Raw genomic sequence first — 16,622 nt, forward strand, 5'->3', positions numbered from 1 at the left:
GTCCCCCCCCCCCCCCCCCCCCCCGAAGCAGCATGCTGCAGTTTAGACTGGCTTGGCGACAGTGTTGAAGTGAGTGACAAGTAACATTTTCAGTAAATCGCTTTGTGTTACAATTATTCAACACCAATTCTGAGCCAAGAGAATGATTTTTTTTTTTCATTTGGAATGTTGTGTTTTATAGGTTAGGTGTGGAAATTTGGATTTGACTGTAAAGCTCTTTAGCAGAGAATGTAAATAAACTTGACCAAGAAATTATTGCGACAAATTTCAAACTCCCAAATTAAAGCATTGATTAATTCCCGTTAATTAATTAAATTAAATGTCACAAGAATTTATGCTTTAATTTGGGTGCAACATGTTGAAACTTTGTTTGAGAATGTATCTACTTCATTGATTAAATATATGCATGTGTATAAATAGGAATCTTTCTTGTGTCAAATTGTGTGAATTGAGACTGAGTGAGATAGTGAATGTTGGTACATTACAGGGCCGGACTAAGCAAAGAGGAGGGGGGGGGGGGGGCGGGGGGGTTGCCAATGGTGGTCCAGGGGGATGTTCCTCCTTGTGGGGGTCAGGGGGCGACGCCCCCTTAAGCTGAAGGGTAGGTCATATTCTGAGATAGGAAAATGGTCGCTCCTTGCATGAAACGGCATAAAATAAACAATAATACATTTTTTTTAAATAAGTGAGGTACATGTTTAGGGGGGGGGGGGGGGGGGTTGCGCAACCCCCACCCCCCCCCCCCCCCCCCCTGGTAGCCCTAGTCCGGCCCTGCATTAATTGTCACTGTATGGTGTGTGTGTGTGTCACTGTGACCAAAGATACATATGCTCTATTTGAGTTCATACAACTTCCAATTCCATTCAAACGTTAACAAAGTGTTGCTTTCTTTCTTTCTTTATTTGGTGTTTAACGTCGTTTTCAACCATTCAAGGTTATAACAAAGTGTTGCTGGTATGCGACTGAACATGTTCTATTAGGAAAGCAAAGCGAATTCCAGTGTACATAGTGGTCAACATAAAAACAATCAGACGCATCGATGCAAGACATTTATCAAGTGGCTGACAATTGATTTTGAAATGAAAACTGTTTGCAAAATATCTCGCTGTCAAAATTATATCTTGAACAAGTACACAAAGGAATTAGGTTTGAACCATAGCAAAATGAATATGTTTCAAATTTTCATGTTGCAGACTTAAATTTACATGGACTCATGAAAATACAGAACAGGCACTGAACAAGCCATGTGATACAATACTGAACCAAATACTGAAATAGGAAGAGAAGTACATTTTAACGACAGAAGATTTTAACACCAAAAATCGACACCTAAGACAACAATCAAGAAGTTCAAATTCAATGTACATGCACTTGATCAGATAGGATAGTTTGTACTGCATGAAGAAAGATCATACACAACACACTACAGAGATCCTTCCTGATTGTTCTCAACATTGTATGTTTTCAGCTTTTTCCTCAAACTCCTTTCTTTCCATGTGCATTTCATTTTGTCCAACATTGTATGTTTTCAGCTTTTTCCTCAGTCTTTTCTTTCCATGTACATTTCATTTTGTCCATCATTGTCTTCAGTTTGTGGTGGAGTCTTATTTAAAAAAAAAACAGAACATTTTGCAAAGTGTCTTCTTGAACAGCTTGTGAAAGATCAAATGAATACAAAGTGTCATAAAAACACACCGGAACAGCATCACTGTTCCTGCATGGTTCAATAAAGTCATCTGCTTTTGCCTGTGTGTTGATGCACAGGTTTCACAGAAAATATGTTCCATGGACATCAAATCACCAAAGGGAAGTAATCGCTCTTTATGCATACGACATGTGTAATAGATTAAGCGAGAGTTGTACGGAACCTTTTCTCCTGGCACGAGAGGATGAAAGTCGCTTGTATATTTCAATGCTTGTTATTCTCTCAGGTGCCAGGAGAAAAGGTTTTGTACAACTCTCGCTTACTCTATTACACAGTCATGTCGTATGAATAAAGAGCAATTACTTCCCTTTGGTTATTTGATATCATCAACGCTTTGCCTCATTCTGTTTAAGATTTCTGCTTTGTGTTGCATGGACAGACACATCTGCAATACATTGGGCTTGACAAAGGTCAGTTTGCCCTTGTTCAGCATGCTTGTCATGTCAGGGGTGGTTTCACTCTCTTCACTGTAGAATTCAGGTGCGCAAGTCAGGGCTTCCAAACACTGCAATTTCTCATCTCTGTACGCACTCTTTTGGAGACACCAAACTCTCTGTTTTAGCTTTTTGGCAACACATACTCCAACATACTTTGCATTGTACTCTTCATCCTCTTTGATTTCTAATGCACTTACTGGTTCCCTAGTTTTTCTTCATAGGCCTTTAAGACACCAACAGTATAAACATGTTCAAGGCAATCAGGGGATACTGTCAACTCAGTAATGCCTGAATGCTGGGTTGAAAAAGCAGAGTAGTACCTGGCCCACGCCTTCTCCTTGGCAGCATTCCCAACCTTGCCTCAGGGAACTAGGCAGTCATGAAGAAGCAGAAGTTTCTCTTCCAGATCTGCACCTAAAACACAGAAAATAAAATATTATAATTAAAACAACACACAAATATATCAGAAATCAACCCAAGAGTAAAACTGAAGATGTAGATGCATGCACACAATCAAAACCAACAACACACGACAACAACCCAAAACTACACTTTACATGAATGGATGTGAACATATTAAATTTTGTATTCCATTTGTCGTTATAGAACGTGTTGACAAACCACTTTCATGAATCCTTATCATGTCTTACAACTATGACATGTGCTATTAATGATCCTAAAAAACACATGAAATATTGTAGTGGCAGGCATGTACCTAAAATATTTGTAAACAGTAGCCTCTCTGTGCAACGAAGCAGTATTTTTGCTCGAAAACTATGAATGAAAGTGATCTTTCAGGTACTGGGACTTTGCAAGCTGATTTTTTTTATACCGCCTTACTCAAAAACTTACTTTTCAATTACTGAATTGGTCGACAAGCCCTCTGAGCTCCGGTGAAAGGCAGTTGTCATTCTTGATAGATGCACAAGCGTTCTGCAATAAAGCATGCAATTTAGAAGTGACAATGAATTTAAAAACAACAGAAGACATCAAGCATATATCAAAACAGAATTATGCTGGAGGGGAAAGAAAACAAATATATTGCACTAATCTTTTTGATGTGTTGATCTGACTTCAGTTCCTGCACCATTTTTAACTTCCATGCATGATGTACATTCAAATCAATCAATGGTTCAGTTATAATAATAATATACATGTATCACTTATCGGTTATTTCTTGAATATCTGTTGTTCCAGTTCTAAATTTTCATAGTCTTTTACATAGATCTGTCAATATTTTTACTTACTTTTGGCAATTCTTGCAGTTTCTTTTGTGGTGATGCTGTCATCTTTTCAGCGATTGAGATGTCGGTACTTTCCCCCTGAAAAAACAACAACCATGGAATAGAAAGGGTATCTATAAATCTACAGCCGAATTTCTAACATTCAGAAATTGTTCTGCTGCAAATTTGTCGGTTCGCTGAGCTAAAATAGTGGCCGATGTGAGCGAGAATTCTGCAGAAAAACGATCTGCTGATCAGCTTGCGTGCACAGCTTCGGATTTACCAGTGTGTCAGATGCTCTCGCGTTTCAAGTGTTAAAAACAAAAATAATGACGTGCCGTCCACAATGAATCTTTATTGTTGATTCACATGACTCATTTCAATCATCAGCAATGATCTTTTTGTATTGGTTTGTTTGCTTTTCACATACCTCAGCCACAAACTCCACCGCCCCTTCGAAATTCTCCTTCTTCTCCATGTGTTGAAAGACTGCACCGGAAGTAAAGTTACTGTCAAAACCTCTCGCAGCCGCAGACGGGAGTTCGAAACAGGGCCAGCGTTGGCGCGCGCGCAGAGTTGGCGATCCTGTCAAGGGATATCTATGCACAGACATACACACGCACGCACGCACGCACGCACAGACAGACAAAGTTTATCATCGCATAGGCTACACTTACGTGAGCCAAAAATTGAAAAAAAATTGTTGTTGTTGTAGTTGAAGATTTAGTGTTGCGGGGCTAACCAAGACAAGTCGCCTGGGGTCAAGTAGTGGTCACGTGGTTTTCGGTGCACTGTGACGTCGGTGCACTGTGACGTCACAAGTTATTGTGTTGATTCTACCACTAGTACCAGCTTGATTTTCACACAGAAAAGTCACCACTGTATGCCCGAAAAGAATGCCTCGGTGGAGAGCAGCCGCAAACTGCAACAACTCGTCAATGTCCCCAGGCATTTCATAGCACACTTTCCCTCATAAAACTCTGAGTCTCTTGTGGAAATGGAAGAGCTGTGTGCAGCACAAGCGTGCAGATTTCAAAGTGTCGAGCACTTTCTGGACACAGATTTCGCCATTTTTCTGCAGCACAAAAGTTGGCGTTTCATCCCTGAAACAAATGTTTTGACCCCTTGCAGTGTCTTCCCTTCATAAAAGTACGGAGAGGGCATCATTACGACGAGCCATCGAAACTCCGAGGCGACATACGAACATCGGATTATCTCACAAGAAGGAATGCGTTGAAGGTCAGAGTACATGCTTTTATTTTCATGCATACGTAAACATTGTTTTGCTGCGCAGCGAATACGAATTGGTGCAGAACAGTGTGTCTGGGTCCAGCTGATATTCGCTGGAGTACAGATGCGCCACAGGCTAGATCTACAGAGTTAGTTACAACTTACAGAACGGTCTGAGCTGAGCTAAGAGTAAGAGTAAAAAGTAGTCAGGGTTGAGTACACGTAAGACAATGAGTGTGTCACGTTATCTATTCTATTCAGTCGCAAACTATCCCCTGATATCAATTTATGAAATTGGCAGCGTTTGCTGGAATCATGGTTTAATGCTATTTTTACCAGATCTAAACTTTTTGTGGATGTGCAACCGGTAAGGTAAACAGACACCTGCATGCTAGAGACAAGAAGATTACGAATTGTGCAGGGAATTAATCTTTCTGCATTGACTTAGAGACGCAAAACCAGTCTAATTGCTACAACATGGATACACATCCAGACGACTTCCAGAGGGTGTCTAAATGTTCAGTGTACTGTATATAGATCAGTTAAGCATACTTTCGAATTGATTTATACTCACACTCATTTTCTCTCTTCTTTTACTTCCAGACCTTTCATCATCACTCACGGCCACTGGTCAGAACAGGTCACTAGACACTGACACCGTGACCATTCCAGATTTCCCGGTTCTCCGTGATCATAACGCAACTGTTGACCAGTCCTGTTCCTTCCGTCCAGAATCACCACAGGAGAAAACCAACGTGCCATTCATCGTAAGATTTTTGTTTTGTTTTGAAAATTAGTGCCTTATTCTAGCTTTGCAAAAAAACGAGAAAGTGTCTTTGACAGATCTATACCATCCAAATAATACATCATGAAAACAAGTACAAGTTCATTTCTACTCATGTTAATCGTTTATGCTTTCTGTGCTGAGCGACATATGGATTGAATTTCTTTCGTAACTCACCTCCCGTCAACCTGCAAAACTATATCTGTCGAAGTAGTCTCAAATAAAGTTAGTATGCTTCCGAATAAAAAATATAAAAAAGGGTATTTTCTGAAATTTTTAATTATAGACCAAAACAAAACATTCACGAGTATGTTGTTGACCTGATGGTCTTTATGGTAGACAGCAAGAGTTGCATGTTCAAGAAGTTTTAATGGTAGGTTCCACTGTATAAAGGCGACATGGAGGGTATCTTTGACGGAATCATTCAACATTCATACCCATGCACATCACCTCAAACACATAAGCTTTGTTCTTGAGTCAAATTTATTGGCTTCATAAATATTGTGAATTTGTGTCCGTTTGCAGATTGGCTTATCTATGAATTATTTCGAAAATATCTTGCGATCTACGTACGCATAATGTAACACGTGAAGAAGAACATAAAAAGTTCGTCAAAAGGAATCTAATTTGCATTTCAACCCATTTGCCTTCCTTATTGTTAATTTTTTCTTCATAAAGACTACTTGAAATAAACAAAATGTTTAACCATTTCAAGGCCTCTGAACACGTTTAAAAAAAATGCAGGTCTTTGCTCACTATATCAGATCTGCCAAGGCTCAGTTTACACAGGAAAAATCATCTGTCGACTTGAACACATACCAATAATCAACAGCCTCACTGCTTCTTGGAGCTGGATTTTGTGTGTGGAATGAATTACACATGTGGCGTTTTGGAATATAATTCATAGAAGATGTACATTCGTGCAGAAAGGCTTTGATTTAATAATTAGGTCTTCGTGATGTTCTCTTAAAATAACTAACATGTGTTCCCTTTACCGGGCCTCTGAACCAGTTTTGTGAATATGCAGGTTAAACTCGTGCTTTTTCTGTGTTATCAGTGTATTTCTCATCCAGGCATGGATGCGTGCTCTTAAATGGACAGCCCTTCCCGTGTAAACGATTGGGTTCAAAATCTCAAATCTTACCAGGCTTTTACATGGGATATGGCCATCCTTCCGTTTTGAAAAATACCAGAACTGAACACTCTGTATGGGTACTCTCTTTGGGAATGTAGAATTTTATGAATTAATTTCTTAAACGCCACACGTGTAAAACATTCCCTAAAAAAAATCCCGGCAGCTCCAAAAACCAGTCAGGATGTTGATTCCTGGTATATGTTCAAGTCAAGAGATTTTATTTTCTGTAAAAGTCTTCGCAGATCTGTGTAGTGAGCAATCCTGTTTTGAAAAAGGACGTGCCTTTAAGCCTGTATAGACGGTTTGATTGTTGAGATACCAGGTGGCAATGACCGCACGGGTGGCAAGAGGTAGTAATGCACAGATGACAACAAACCGACCTGCATTTAAAAAAAAAGTTAGGAGGCCTTGATAGGGGGAAACATTTTGTTAATTTTCAGAATCTTTATGAAGAAATAATGAACGAGAAGAAAGTCTGGCCTTGAAGTAAATGCAAATTAAACTATGTATACTTTTGAAAAACTTTTTCTGTTCTTATTCACATGTTAAAATGTGTGCAGAGATCGTTAGTTACTTCCAAACAACCATGTTTCAGGCAACAGGCAAACGGACAATACTGGACACAGGCTATGCTGACCGGCTCATGGACTGACTACCTGATGCAGGAGTAGACCGACAGTGGAAAAAGTCGGGAACAAAATGTTGCAGAATGTGAACCATGTACCGGACCACGTGACAACCCAGTATCATCTTCAAACCATGCAGGAATCTGTTCAACACAGTCACACGATTTGTAAAAGTATATTTCAGCCTTCTGTAGCTCAGGGAGTTTGAACCCCACTCTTCATCCGTTTGGGAAAGTATTCTGATTGTTTTGACTGCACAGGTTGGTAATGGTACTCTGATGCTTCTGCCGAGAAACCCCACTCGCTAGCGCACCAGCTGCCTGTTATGGGTAAGCGACGTGCCTGTATTTCCTGCAAAGCAAGACAGAATAAAACAGCAGCTTAGTTTGAGCTTTTAAGACATTCGTACCAGAGAAAACGTGTACGTGTTTGTTTGGAGAGGATGGATAGAATCATAAGACACGCTGTGTCTATGTGACGTAGAGCAGGTTTTCAAATTCATGCTGAAGCACTGTGTGATCGCTATTTTTTGGGGCATATATCTTACCTTGATTTCAGATAGACTGGGAACCGAAATGAAGATGTTTACATGAATAAACTATGCTGATATGTATGTGTTTAGAAATAAAGAATAGTTTTAATGATATATGATGGTGTTTTTTTTTTAACCCAATGTGATATTTTTGTATTTGAAAACAAATTGTACACTCTGTTGTCAATTTTACTTTCAGATAAATAAATCTATCATAATGGAAATCATCTGTTTGTGTTGTGTTACTTACCCATTTTGATCAATGTTGAGTCGTCCATATTCCTGTGTGTTCGCATAGTAGACCATAGTATGCAGTTTGAAGGTAGTAGATGTCCGAGCAAACATAGGAGGATGTGCTGTTAGGCTGTCTATCTCCTCATCCAGGTTTTCCAGATATTTGAATTTCGTTCCCTCTTGGAGTTTCTGCACTGACACCTGATAAGCAAAATACACGTATCACTCTTTGATCATGGCAACAATAATCATCTGTATGCCCCGTTCAAAAATTACTTTGAGATTCTAAGGTATACACAGAAATTGTACTGGATCACAAAAACAACACGAACAGTAGTACATGTAATGTATATATTCAGTTTAAAAATTCATGCAATGAGAGTCAATAACTCGATTTAACCCCAGGTAGATTCAGGGTCCCACTGACTGAATCTCATATGGTTGCTTTTCGGCACACACCACACATTTTTAATGGAACTGTGAGGTTTTGTTAATACAGTAAAAAAATAATATAGTAGCAACGTACTGTCTGTTCGTGACGTTTGAGAATACCGATCTATGCACTAACGCATTGTCTTTTTGTAGTGTGACTGTCCGACATTGCGTACTCCTAAAAATCAATGATCAAAAAGTTTGAACTGCTGTAATCGTGTTTCAGCATAATATATGTCTGACAGTGCTTATTTGCTTCCAAAACGGCTTGCGATATCACTAGCCATCAGCGTTTCGCCACTGCTCAGAAAATCTTATGATTTCAGATCTAGTTTGAGATCGGAAATCACGTGTGCTCGTTTAAAAAACTAAATTCATTTATTACTTCCCTTTGACCGTTTCGCAAGAAAAATGTCAGGATCACTATTAGTATTAGCACATGAAAGCAGCCCACCGCCATTTCAAAAAAGTTTCACTGTTTGGTAGTGTCGATGTCATGTAGTGTTTTACTGTCGCAAATAAAAATACCAGGATAATTGCAGTTTTGTCCGCAAGAAACAGACTTTGCGCAATGTTAACTTGCTGTCTACATGTTTTGTTGTGTGACTGAAAAATTACTCAGAATTCCAAGAGAAAATAAGGATAGTCGCGTGTGAACATCACTGTGGAAACATTTATTCTAAACTGGGCAGTTCAAGGACGAAATCCTTGATTAAAGATAGGAAAATAAACAACACCAGATGCCTGAAATAATAGCATAAATCAATGATCTTTACATGCTTACAGATCTGTGGAAGCACATCAACTGATCTGTGAAAAACACACCTGACGTCGATCTAGCATGCAAGAGGTAGCGACTACGGACTAGTCTAGTAGTGTGTCAACATCACAACAAAGAGAATCACATACCATTTCGTATTGCCGCTTATGCTGGCTCTGTTTCAAGCAGTTCCTTGTGGCCTCGCCAGCATTTTGACGACGAAGAGGCTCAAACGGGCACGCTAAAACCTCAGGCTGGCTGAAAACCGGTCCGTATTCCACTTGTCTTCCTCACTGCTTGAGCCGGCCATGTTTGTTGTTCAAGGCTCGTGACGTAGCACACTGTCCCGACCGGCGAACTTGTTGCCGGCTGTATTGAGCTTGTGTGTTCGTGTAGGCTTACTCAAAAAGTCAAAATCACAGTCGTCTCCGAAACAAGCAATAATCAGAGTTGGGGGGAAAACATTTCGTTTGTTCAGTTTTGTTTTGTTCTTGATAGTTTGTTTATCTCTCTCTCACACACACACACACACACACACACACACACACACACACACATACACACACACACACACACACATACATACATACATACATACACAAACACACGCGCGCACGCACACACATTGCACGTACGCGCACATACACACACCTACTGAGATATGCCTAACATACACGCACGCTTGCAAACACACACATAATACGCAAACGCAGTTTAATTTCCTCAATACAAGGCGAAAGGCACACACACACCACACACAAATAAACACACACGCAGTCCCACACACACACACACACACACACAACCCTCACACACACAAATAAACCCACACACGCAGTCAAACCCCCCCCCCCCCACACACACACAACCCTCACACACACAAATAAACCCACACACGCAGTCAACCACACACACACACACACACAACCCTCACACACACAAATAAACACACACACGCAGTCCACCCCCCCCCCCCCACACACACACAACCCTCTCTGACACACACACCCGCCCAACCCCAGCGTCCAACTCAACTTTCACCAACAACCATACCCTACTCTCACTATCGCTCTCTCTCTCTCTCTCTCTCACGCACACACACACACATACACAAGCTCACGCAAGCACAGCCACACACACACACACAGCACGCGCATACACACACACTGACACACATCACACACAGCACGCGCATATACACACACACTGACACACATCACACACCCACACCCACACACACCTTTCGCAGTTCGCTCACAGTTCTTCTCTTTTCCATCGTCGCCATCTTCGAAGCTTGCTTCGCTTTTCAGGGGAGATAACCCGTTTATCACATTCGCTGCTGACTTGTGGGTCAAGGCTATTAAGAGGGTCAACATATCAAAAGTGACCCTAAACCTTGGACTTTTCCTTTAAAACACACTTCTTCACCCAGTATTGTGATTAATTTTATTTCAACATGGTGCATTTTTGAATCAGGTGTTTGAATGTTTGAATGTTTTGCCTGTGTTAGTATGCTTGCAGATTGTATTGATGTAGTGTTTGAGTTTCGTTGTTCACTTGTGTGCTGAATGCTGCTGCACATGCTTTTGCTTTGCTTTGTATGTATTATGTATGTTTGTCATCGTAAAGCGCTTTGAGAATGTAAAGCGCTCTATAAATCTCCCATATTATTATTATTATCATCATCATCATCATCATCATCATCATCATCATCATCATCATCAGCACCATCATCATTAACTACAACAATCATTATCGTCGTCCCTGTAGCGGCAAACGATCCTGACAAAACCATGTTTCTGATTTCCCTACAGTGCCCCGATTCTAGTTAGTTTGCTCAAATGACGTCTTTGGTGAATGCATGACGCAATGTTGATGACGTTATTTTGTCGAGTTTTACTTTATGGTCATCCTAAGAAGGTTCCAGCTTGATCAGAGAACGGTTTGTTTCGTGCACGCTGTGTGTGTAACTCCAAGGACAATTGTCAACTGAAGGAAATGGATGTAGCTGACTCTGAGAAAAGTTTGAAACTTGACATGTTGATTTTGTCTCCATGAATATATTTTCTAAATTATCTTTTTTCCTTGGCAGTGGTAACTATTTTTGTTATTATTGCAGTTTTTCTGACACCCTGCTATGTGTGCGAACAGATAAGACGGTCGTAATGTGACAGAGCCTTGCGTTTATAATGCTTTGTAATATATTATTATTATTGTGTGTGTGAACAGATCGAATGACAGGTCTGGTACTGCAGGGGTGGAGGTGGCTGATCGTGGGCCTACATCTTTCCTGACACCAGGGCCACGATGTGCAAGTCGTCTGTGCAAGTAACACTGCCTTGTTGTCACATTGGTTTGCATCGTATTAACCTAAATATGTTTTGTGTGTTCCAACAGGCAAGACGATGGTGCTTCATACTGCCGGGGTTGAGGTGGCAGCGAATGGACCGAATGTGCAAGTCGTCTCTGCATGTTACATTGCTTTACTTTCCGAGTGTTATACAGCATAATAATCTAAAAAAAAACAATGTGTGTTCCGACAGGTAAGACGGTGGTGCTAGTGCTGCAGGGGGAGAGGTGGCTGCGACAGGGGCACGATGTGCACGTCCTGTCAACAATGCACACCACCCGGGCCGTCAGCACATCCATCACACAACAGCTGAAGATGTCGCTGAGCGCGGGCCCGACGCCTTTCCTGACACCAGGCAGCATGTCGCACCACCAATATGATTTCCTCAACAGGGAGGAAGATGTGGAGCAGGCCGTCACCGACCTCGTGGCGTGCATGAAGAACGGCCACCTCTACGTCTTGCTCGACGAGGCGTTCTTTGACAGCAGGTTGGTGTTCATACGTGTGCGTGTGTGTGTGTGTGTGTGTGTGTGCTCGCGCGCACGCGTGTGTGTGTGTGTAAGGGAGGGAGGGGAAGAGAGAGAGAGAGAGAGAGAGAGAGAGAGAGAGAGAGAGAGAGAGAGAGAGTTGTAAACGACTGATTCGTGTATCTTACACCACTGTTTTTGCGTGGTATGTCTGTACCATGAGAATGTTCGTAAGATCATAATGACGTCATTGTTGGTTATACGTCAAATTGTGTCATTACTAAACTTGCCAGCTGTTGGTAATGATCGTCACCTGACAGTCTGTTATGCGAAAGTGACACACATCTCTAACACCATGTCTCCATTCTGTGTCACATATCTCTAACGCCATGTCTCCATTCTGTGTCACACATCTCTAACACCATGTTTTCATTCTGTGTCACACATCTCAAACACCATGTCTCCATTCTGTGTCACACATCTCTAACACCATGTCTCCATTCTGTGTCACACATCTCTAACACCATGCCTCCATTCTGTGTCACACATCTCTAACACCATGTCTCCATTCTGTGTCACATCTCTAACACCATGTCTGCATTCTGTGTCACACATCTCAAACACCATGTCTCCATTCTGTGTCACAGTGAGGAGCCTGGTCCAGCTAACATACGGCTGGTATCACAGCTAGCGCAGCGAGTACCACACCTGTACCTGTGGTGTGCCACTGTTTATAACGACGACATACCCCCAGCACTGCAGACACAGGTGTTCACTGTCCCCCTCCGCTCGGCGCCCGCCGTCCTTCGTGAAATACAGCAAGGAATTCAAGGGTATGACGTAGTCCACGACTACAGCGACAGCGGCGTGCCTGCCCCTGGGGACGGGCTGAGCGTGATACGGCTGAGTCACCATGGCAACGCTCACACAGGTCGGTGGCCGTTGGACTGCGCACAGTGTGGTCAGGATATCGCTGCCGTGCTGCGCCGTCTGGGTGTGGGTGAGTTGTGTAGCTGATGATGGTCGTGGTGGTGATGGTGATTGTGGGAGGTTTGAGTGAAGGGTAAACATTCCCGTTTCCCTACAGGTGTTTTATCATCCCACCCCCCTCCGCACACACTCACACACGAGAAACTCAGTCTGCCAGGGAAAACAGAAGAAAAGCACATCAACCATAATTACGTCATTTCAATTGACGTAAAATACAGAATTACGTCATGACGTCTTAGTTTTGCTGTCTGTGTTTGTTGAAAATTGCAAACTTTGAGATAATTTTATAACTCAGGTGCGCGTGCATGCTCGTGTGTGTGTGTGTGTGTGTGGGGGGGGGGGGGGGGGGGTCAGAAAACAAGTATACGGATGTGTTGTTTCTTGAAATGTAACAGATGTTTGCTTGCATACTATCAATATTTATCAGGCTAGATGTTTAACCGTTCCAACGGTCTTTCCCTGCAGGTAGCATCGTCGCCAACAGTCCCTCCCGGCTGAGCTACCATGATGTGTTCGTCCTGACCAGAAGCGACGATTTACATGATGACGTCACGGATGAGGCAGGGCGGGTGACGTCACCAGCTAGCGGCGTGGTGCAGGGACTGAAGGATGCAGGTGTACCGGTGAGTGTGTTGGGGGTACAAGACTGGAGACACAACGAGGCGAGGTGGGAGGGAGCTGTGCAGGACGTGGCGGTGGCGGCAACGGACACAGTGACAGTAGCGTGGTATGGCTGGGTGAAAGGCCTGGAGCGGCGCGTGGTGGCCGTGTTACAGGACAGAGATCAGCGTGATGATGATGAAGGGATGACTGATGAGAGGATTGATCTTAATGACAGGCTGAATGCAGTATCACGCTGCACCACACAGCTCATCATGGTCCGCACGCCTCCTGTCACCACCACCACCACCCCACCATCCCATACAACAACCACTGCGACCACTACGACTACCCACGCCACAACCTAATACAACAACCACTACCACTGCCACTACCGCAACGACCACCGACACCACCAGCGACGCGACCACAACCACCACCAACAAGCGGAGGAGATTTATGAAATCATAACAACAACGACACAACAACAACAACAACAACAACAACAACAACAACAACAACAACAACAACATTAGTGTCGCCCAAAACACATGTGTTTTACTTCCTGGTTGGTATCGCGGATTGTTCACAGAATGTTATCACTTGGAGATTTCCTTGCAAGATTTCGTCACGTTCTATGACGCAAAACAAGAATTGACGTCATCGTGATTGTGTTTTACGTCTTTCAGATCTTGACGCGCTGACTGCCCTTCAACACTGTTTCCCCTGTTGCATTTATTTGTTGAGATGCACGGCTTTTTAATGTTCACGACACGTGTACCACTTGTGTGACCTTCGTCGCTGGTCACCCTGTTAAAACAATAATGACAAGTACCGTAATGGTATATTGTTTACTGAAACACCTGTGACCGTTACCGCTGTGGTCTTTTGTGCACTGAAACACCTGTGTCATTTACTGCGGTGTGGTCTATTGGTCTGTTGTTGCTTATAACACCTGTCACCTGTACTGGCATGGCCTGAAACACCTGTGACTGTAGCGCTAAGGTGTATGCTATCGCTCAGTGAAACACCCGTGATGTAGCGTTCACTAGACACCTGTGACTTTACCGCTGTGTTGTAGCGTTCACTAGACACCTGTGACTTTACCGCTGTGTTGTAGCGTTCACTGTAGCACTTGTAGCCTTCAAGGATGTGATGGATTGTTCACTGAAACACCAGTGACCTGAAGTAACTGACCACAAGCAGTGAGAGTCACGTGACAGCTTGTGAAGTAGACACTTCTCTACTTAGATTGCTCTCAGCGTGAGGGATTGCTACGCTGTGCTGTTTGCTGACAGTGAGAAATGACACGTGGCCTGTGTTCACCGTCACGTGGACTGCTTAATTGGTCCACTTAGTTCGCTCTTTAGGGAAATAAACAAACACTGAGCACAGATAGTTAGCAAGTATTAGTGATAGTGATACTTCACTGTGCGTGCCATGGGAAAATGTGTGCTATAGACGTAAAGACACATGTGAATAACTTTGATATGCAGTAGGCTACACAATTCTTTCAACAATAGCTATAACTGACTATTCATTATGTCAATCTATGAGCAAACGTTGTGAGTGTGATTCTGAACTTTTTTTAGTCTGACTGTCGTTTACAATGTTTACTGTGTGCTTGTAAAGTAGAATGCAAAAAAAAAGGCATTTGTCAACAACAACAAAATCACTCACAACATGTTTGAATAAAAATGTTTTTGCTCTTCTATCTGTCTTTATTAGTTTGTGTGTGTGTGTGTGTGTGTGTGTGTGGGGTGTGTGTGTGTGTGTATGGTGTGGGTGTATGGTGTGTGTGTGTGCGTGTATGTGTGTGTGTGGTGTGTGTGTGTGTGTATGGTGTGTGTGTGTGTGTGGCCGCGTTACACATTTCAGTTTAATTTTAGACAACACAAACGTTCTACATAATAAGGTTAACATCTTTTCAAGTATGCAGTAAATTACCAGCTTGAAATTCCCTCCATCCCGAAGGGAGATAACTGCCATTTTATCCAGCAGGTCAATGAACAACAAACAGACAACCTCAAAACAAAAGATCACAAAACAATTCTAAAACAAAACACATCAACAAAGAACAAAAAAAGCAAATGACTCGCCTTCGTCAAGTCCATCACAGTAAAACACCCCTTTTAAGACCCCCTCCCCCCCCCCTCCCTCTCTAACAGTAGAAGACTACCTCCCCTTACCCTCCCCCCACACCCGCAAGATAGAACACTCGCTCCCTTTTTACCCCACCCCCCTTCCCCTACCAACCTACCCGATAAAATACTACCTCCTTTTAAGACACCCCCCCCCCTGACTAGACCATCCACTCTGACTTGACCATCCACCCTGACTAGACCATCCACCCTGACTAGACCATCCACCCTGACTAGACCATCCACCCTGACTAGACCGTCCACCCTGACTAGACCATCCACCCTGACTAGACCATCCACCCTGACTAGACCGTCCACCCTGACTAGACCGTCCACCCTTTCAAGACCCTGTGTTCACAGATCCTCTATTCATAATCTCTGAAAGTTCACTCCCATTTTAAGGCTTCCACTTTTCTACCACTCGATTTTCTCACATTGTTTTGGGAACTTAAAATCTATCAATCAATCAATCAATGACGCTTATATCGCGCATATTCCGTGGGTACAGCTCTAGGCGCTCTGCAGTGATGCCGTGTGAGATGAAATTTTATATGGCCAGTAGATTGCAGCCATTTCGGCGCATATTTACCTTTCACGGCCTATTATTCCAAGTGACACGGGTATGGGTAGACAATTATTAACTGTGCCTAAGCAATTTTGCCAGGAAAGACTCTTTTGTCAATCGTGGGATCTTTAACGTGCACACCCAATGTAGTGTACACGGGGGAAGGTTCGGACACCGACGAGAGTCTGCACACAAAGTTGACTCTGTGAAATAAATTTCCGCCGAACCTGGGATCGAACTCACGCTGACAGCGGCCAACTGAATACAAATCCAGCGCACTACCAACTGAGCTATATCCCCGCATTTGCTTTTTTTGTTAAAAGGAGGATTCCACTATATAAATTATGACCCCCCCTCCCCCCTCCCCCCCTCCCCCAAAAAAATTACAAAAAAACCAAACACACACACACA

General features: G+C 42.7%; 1 protein-coding gene and 3 long non-coding RNA genes across 7 annotated transcripts in view; 2 read left to right on the forward strand and 2 right to left on the reverse strand.

Moving 5' to 3' along the window:
* The window catches only part of LOC138974874 (uncharacterized), a 108,571-nt gene that overhangs the window by 6,691 nt on the left and 85,258 nt on the right, over positions 1–16,622 (forward strand). Inside the window, exons 4-6 of one of the 3 annotated variants that reach the window (XM_070347603.1) lie at positions 11,642–11,936; positions 12,563–12,915; positions 13,371–13,528. In XM_070347603.1, coding sequence (XP_070203704.1) covers positions 11,642–11,936; positions 12,563–12,915; positions 13,371–13,528 — 806 coding nt within the window. Of the gene's footprint in view, positions 1–11,641; positions 11,937–12,562; positions 12,916–13,370; positions 15,218–16,622 lie in introns of those variants that run through there. The other 2 variants (XM_070347601.1, XM_070347602.1) reach the window with 2 other exon arrangements.
* Positions 981–3,966, reverse strand: LOC138974888 (uncharacterized). Its single transcript, XR_011458431.1, has 4 exons — positions 3,796–3,966; positions 3,390–3,464; positions 2,995–3,075; positions 981–2,556 (listed from the first exon to the last, which is right to left on the reverse strand). It is a non-coding gene; the product is annotated as an uncharacterized lncRNA (long non-coding RNA).
* LOC138974893 (uncharacterized) lies at positions 4,486–7,786 on the forward strand. 2 transcript variants are annotated; one of them, XR_011458438.1, is made up of 3 exons: positions 4,486–4,604; positions 5,199–5,362; positions 7,110–7,786. It is a non-coding gene; the product is annotated as an uncharacterized lncRNA (long non-coding RNA). The 2 variants fall into 2 exon arrangements; XR_011458437.1 differs by lacking the exon at positions 4,486–4,604 and having other exon boundaries at positions 4,959–5,362.
* On the reverse strand, positions 7,357–9,433 carry LOC138974891 (uncharacterized). The gene is made up of 3 exons (XR_011458434.1): positions 9,248–9,433; positions 7,923–8,107; positions 7,357–7,491 (listed from the first exon to the last, which is right to left on the reverse strand). It is a non-coding gene; the product is annotated as an uncharacterized lncRNA (long non-coding RNA).

Source organism: Littorina saxatilis, linkage group LG8 (genome assembly GCF_037325665.1).
Source record: "Littorina saxatilis isolate snail1 linkage group LG8, US_GU_Lsax_2.0, whole genome shotgun sequence".
Lineage (NCBI taxonomy): Eukaryota > Metazoa > Mollusca > Gastropoda > Littorinimorpha > Littorinidae > Littorina > Littorina saxatilis.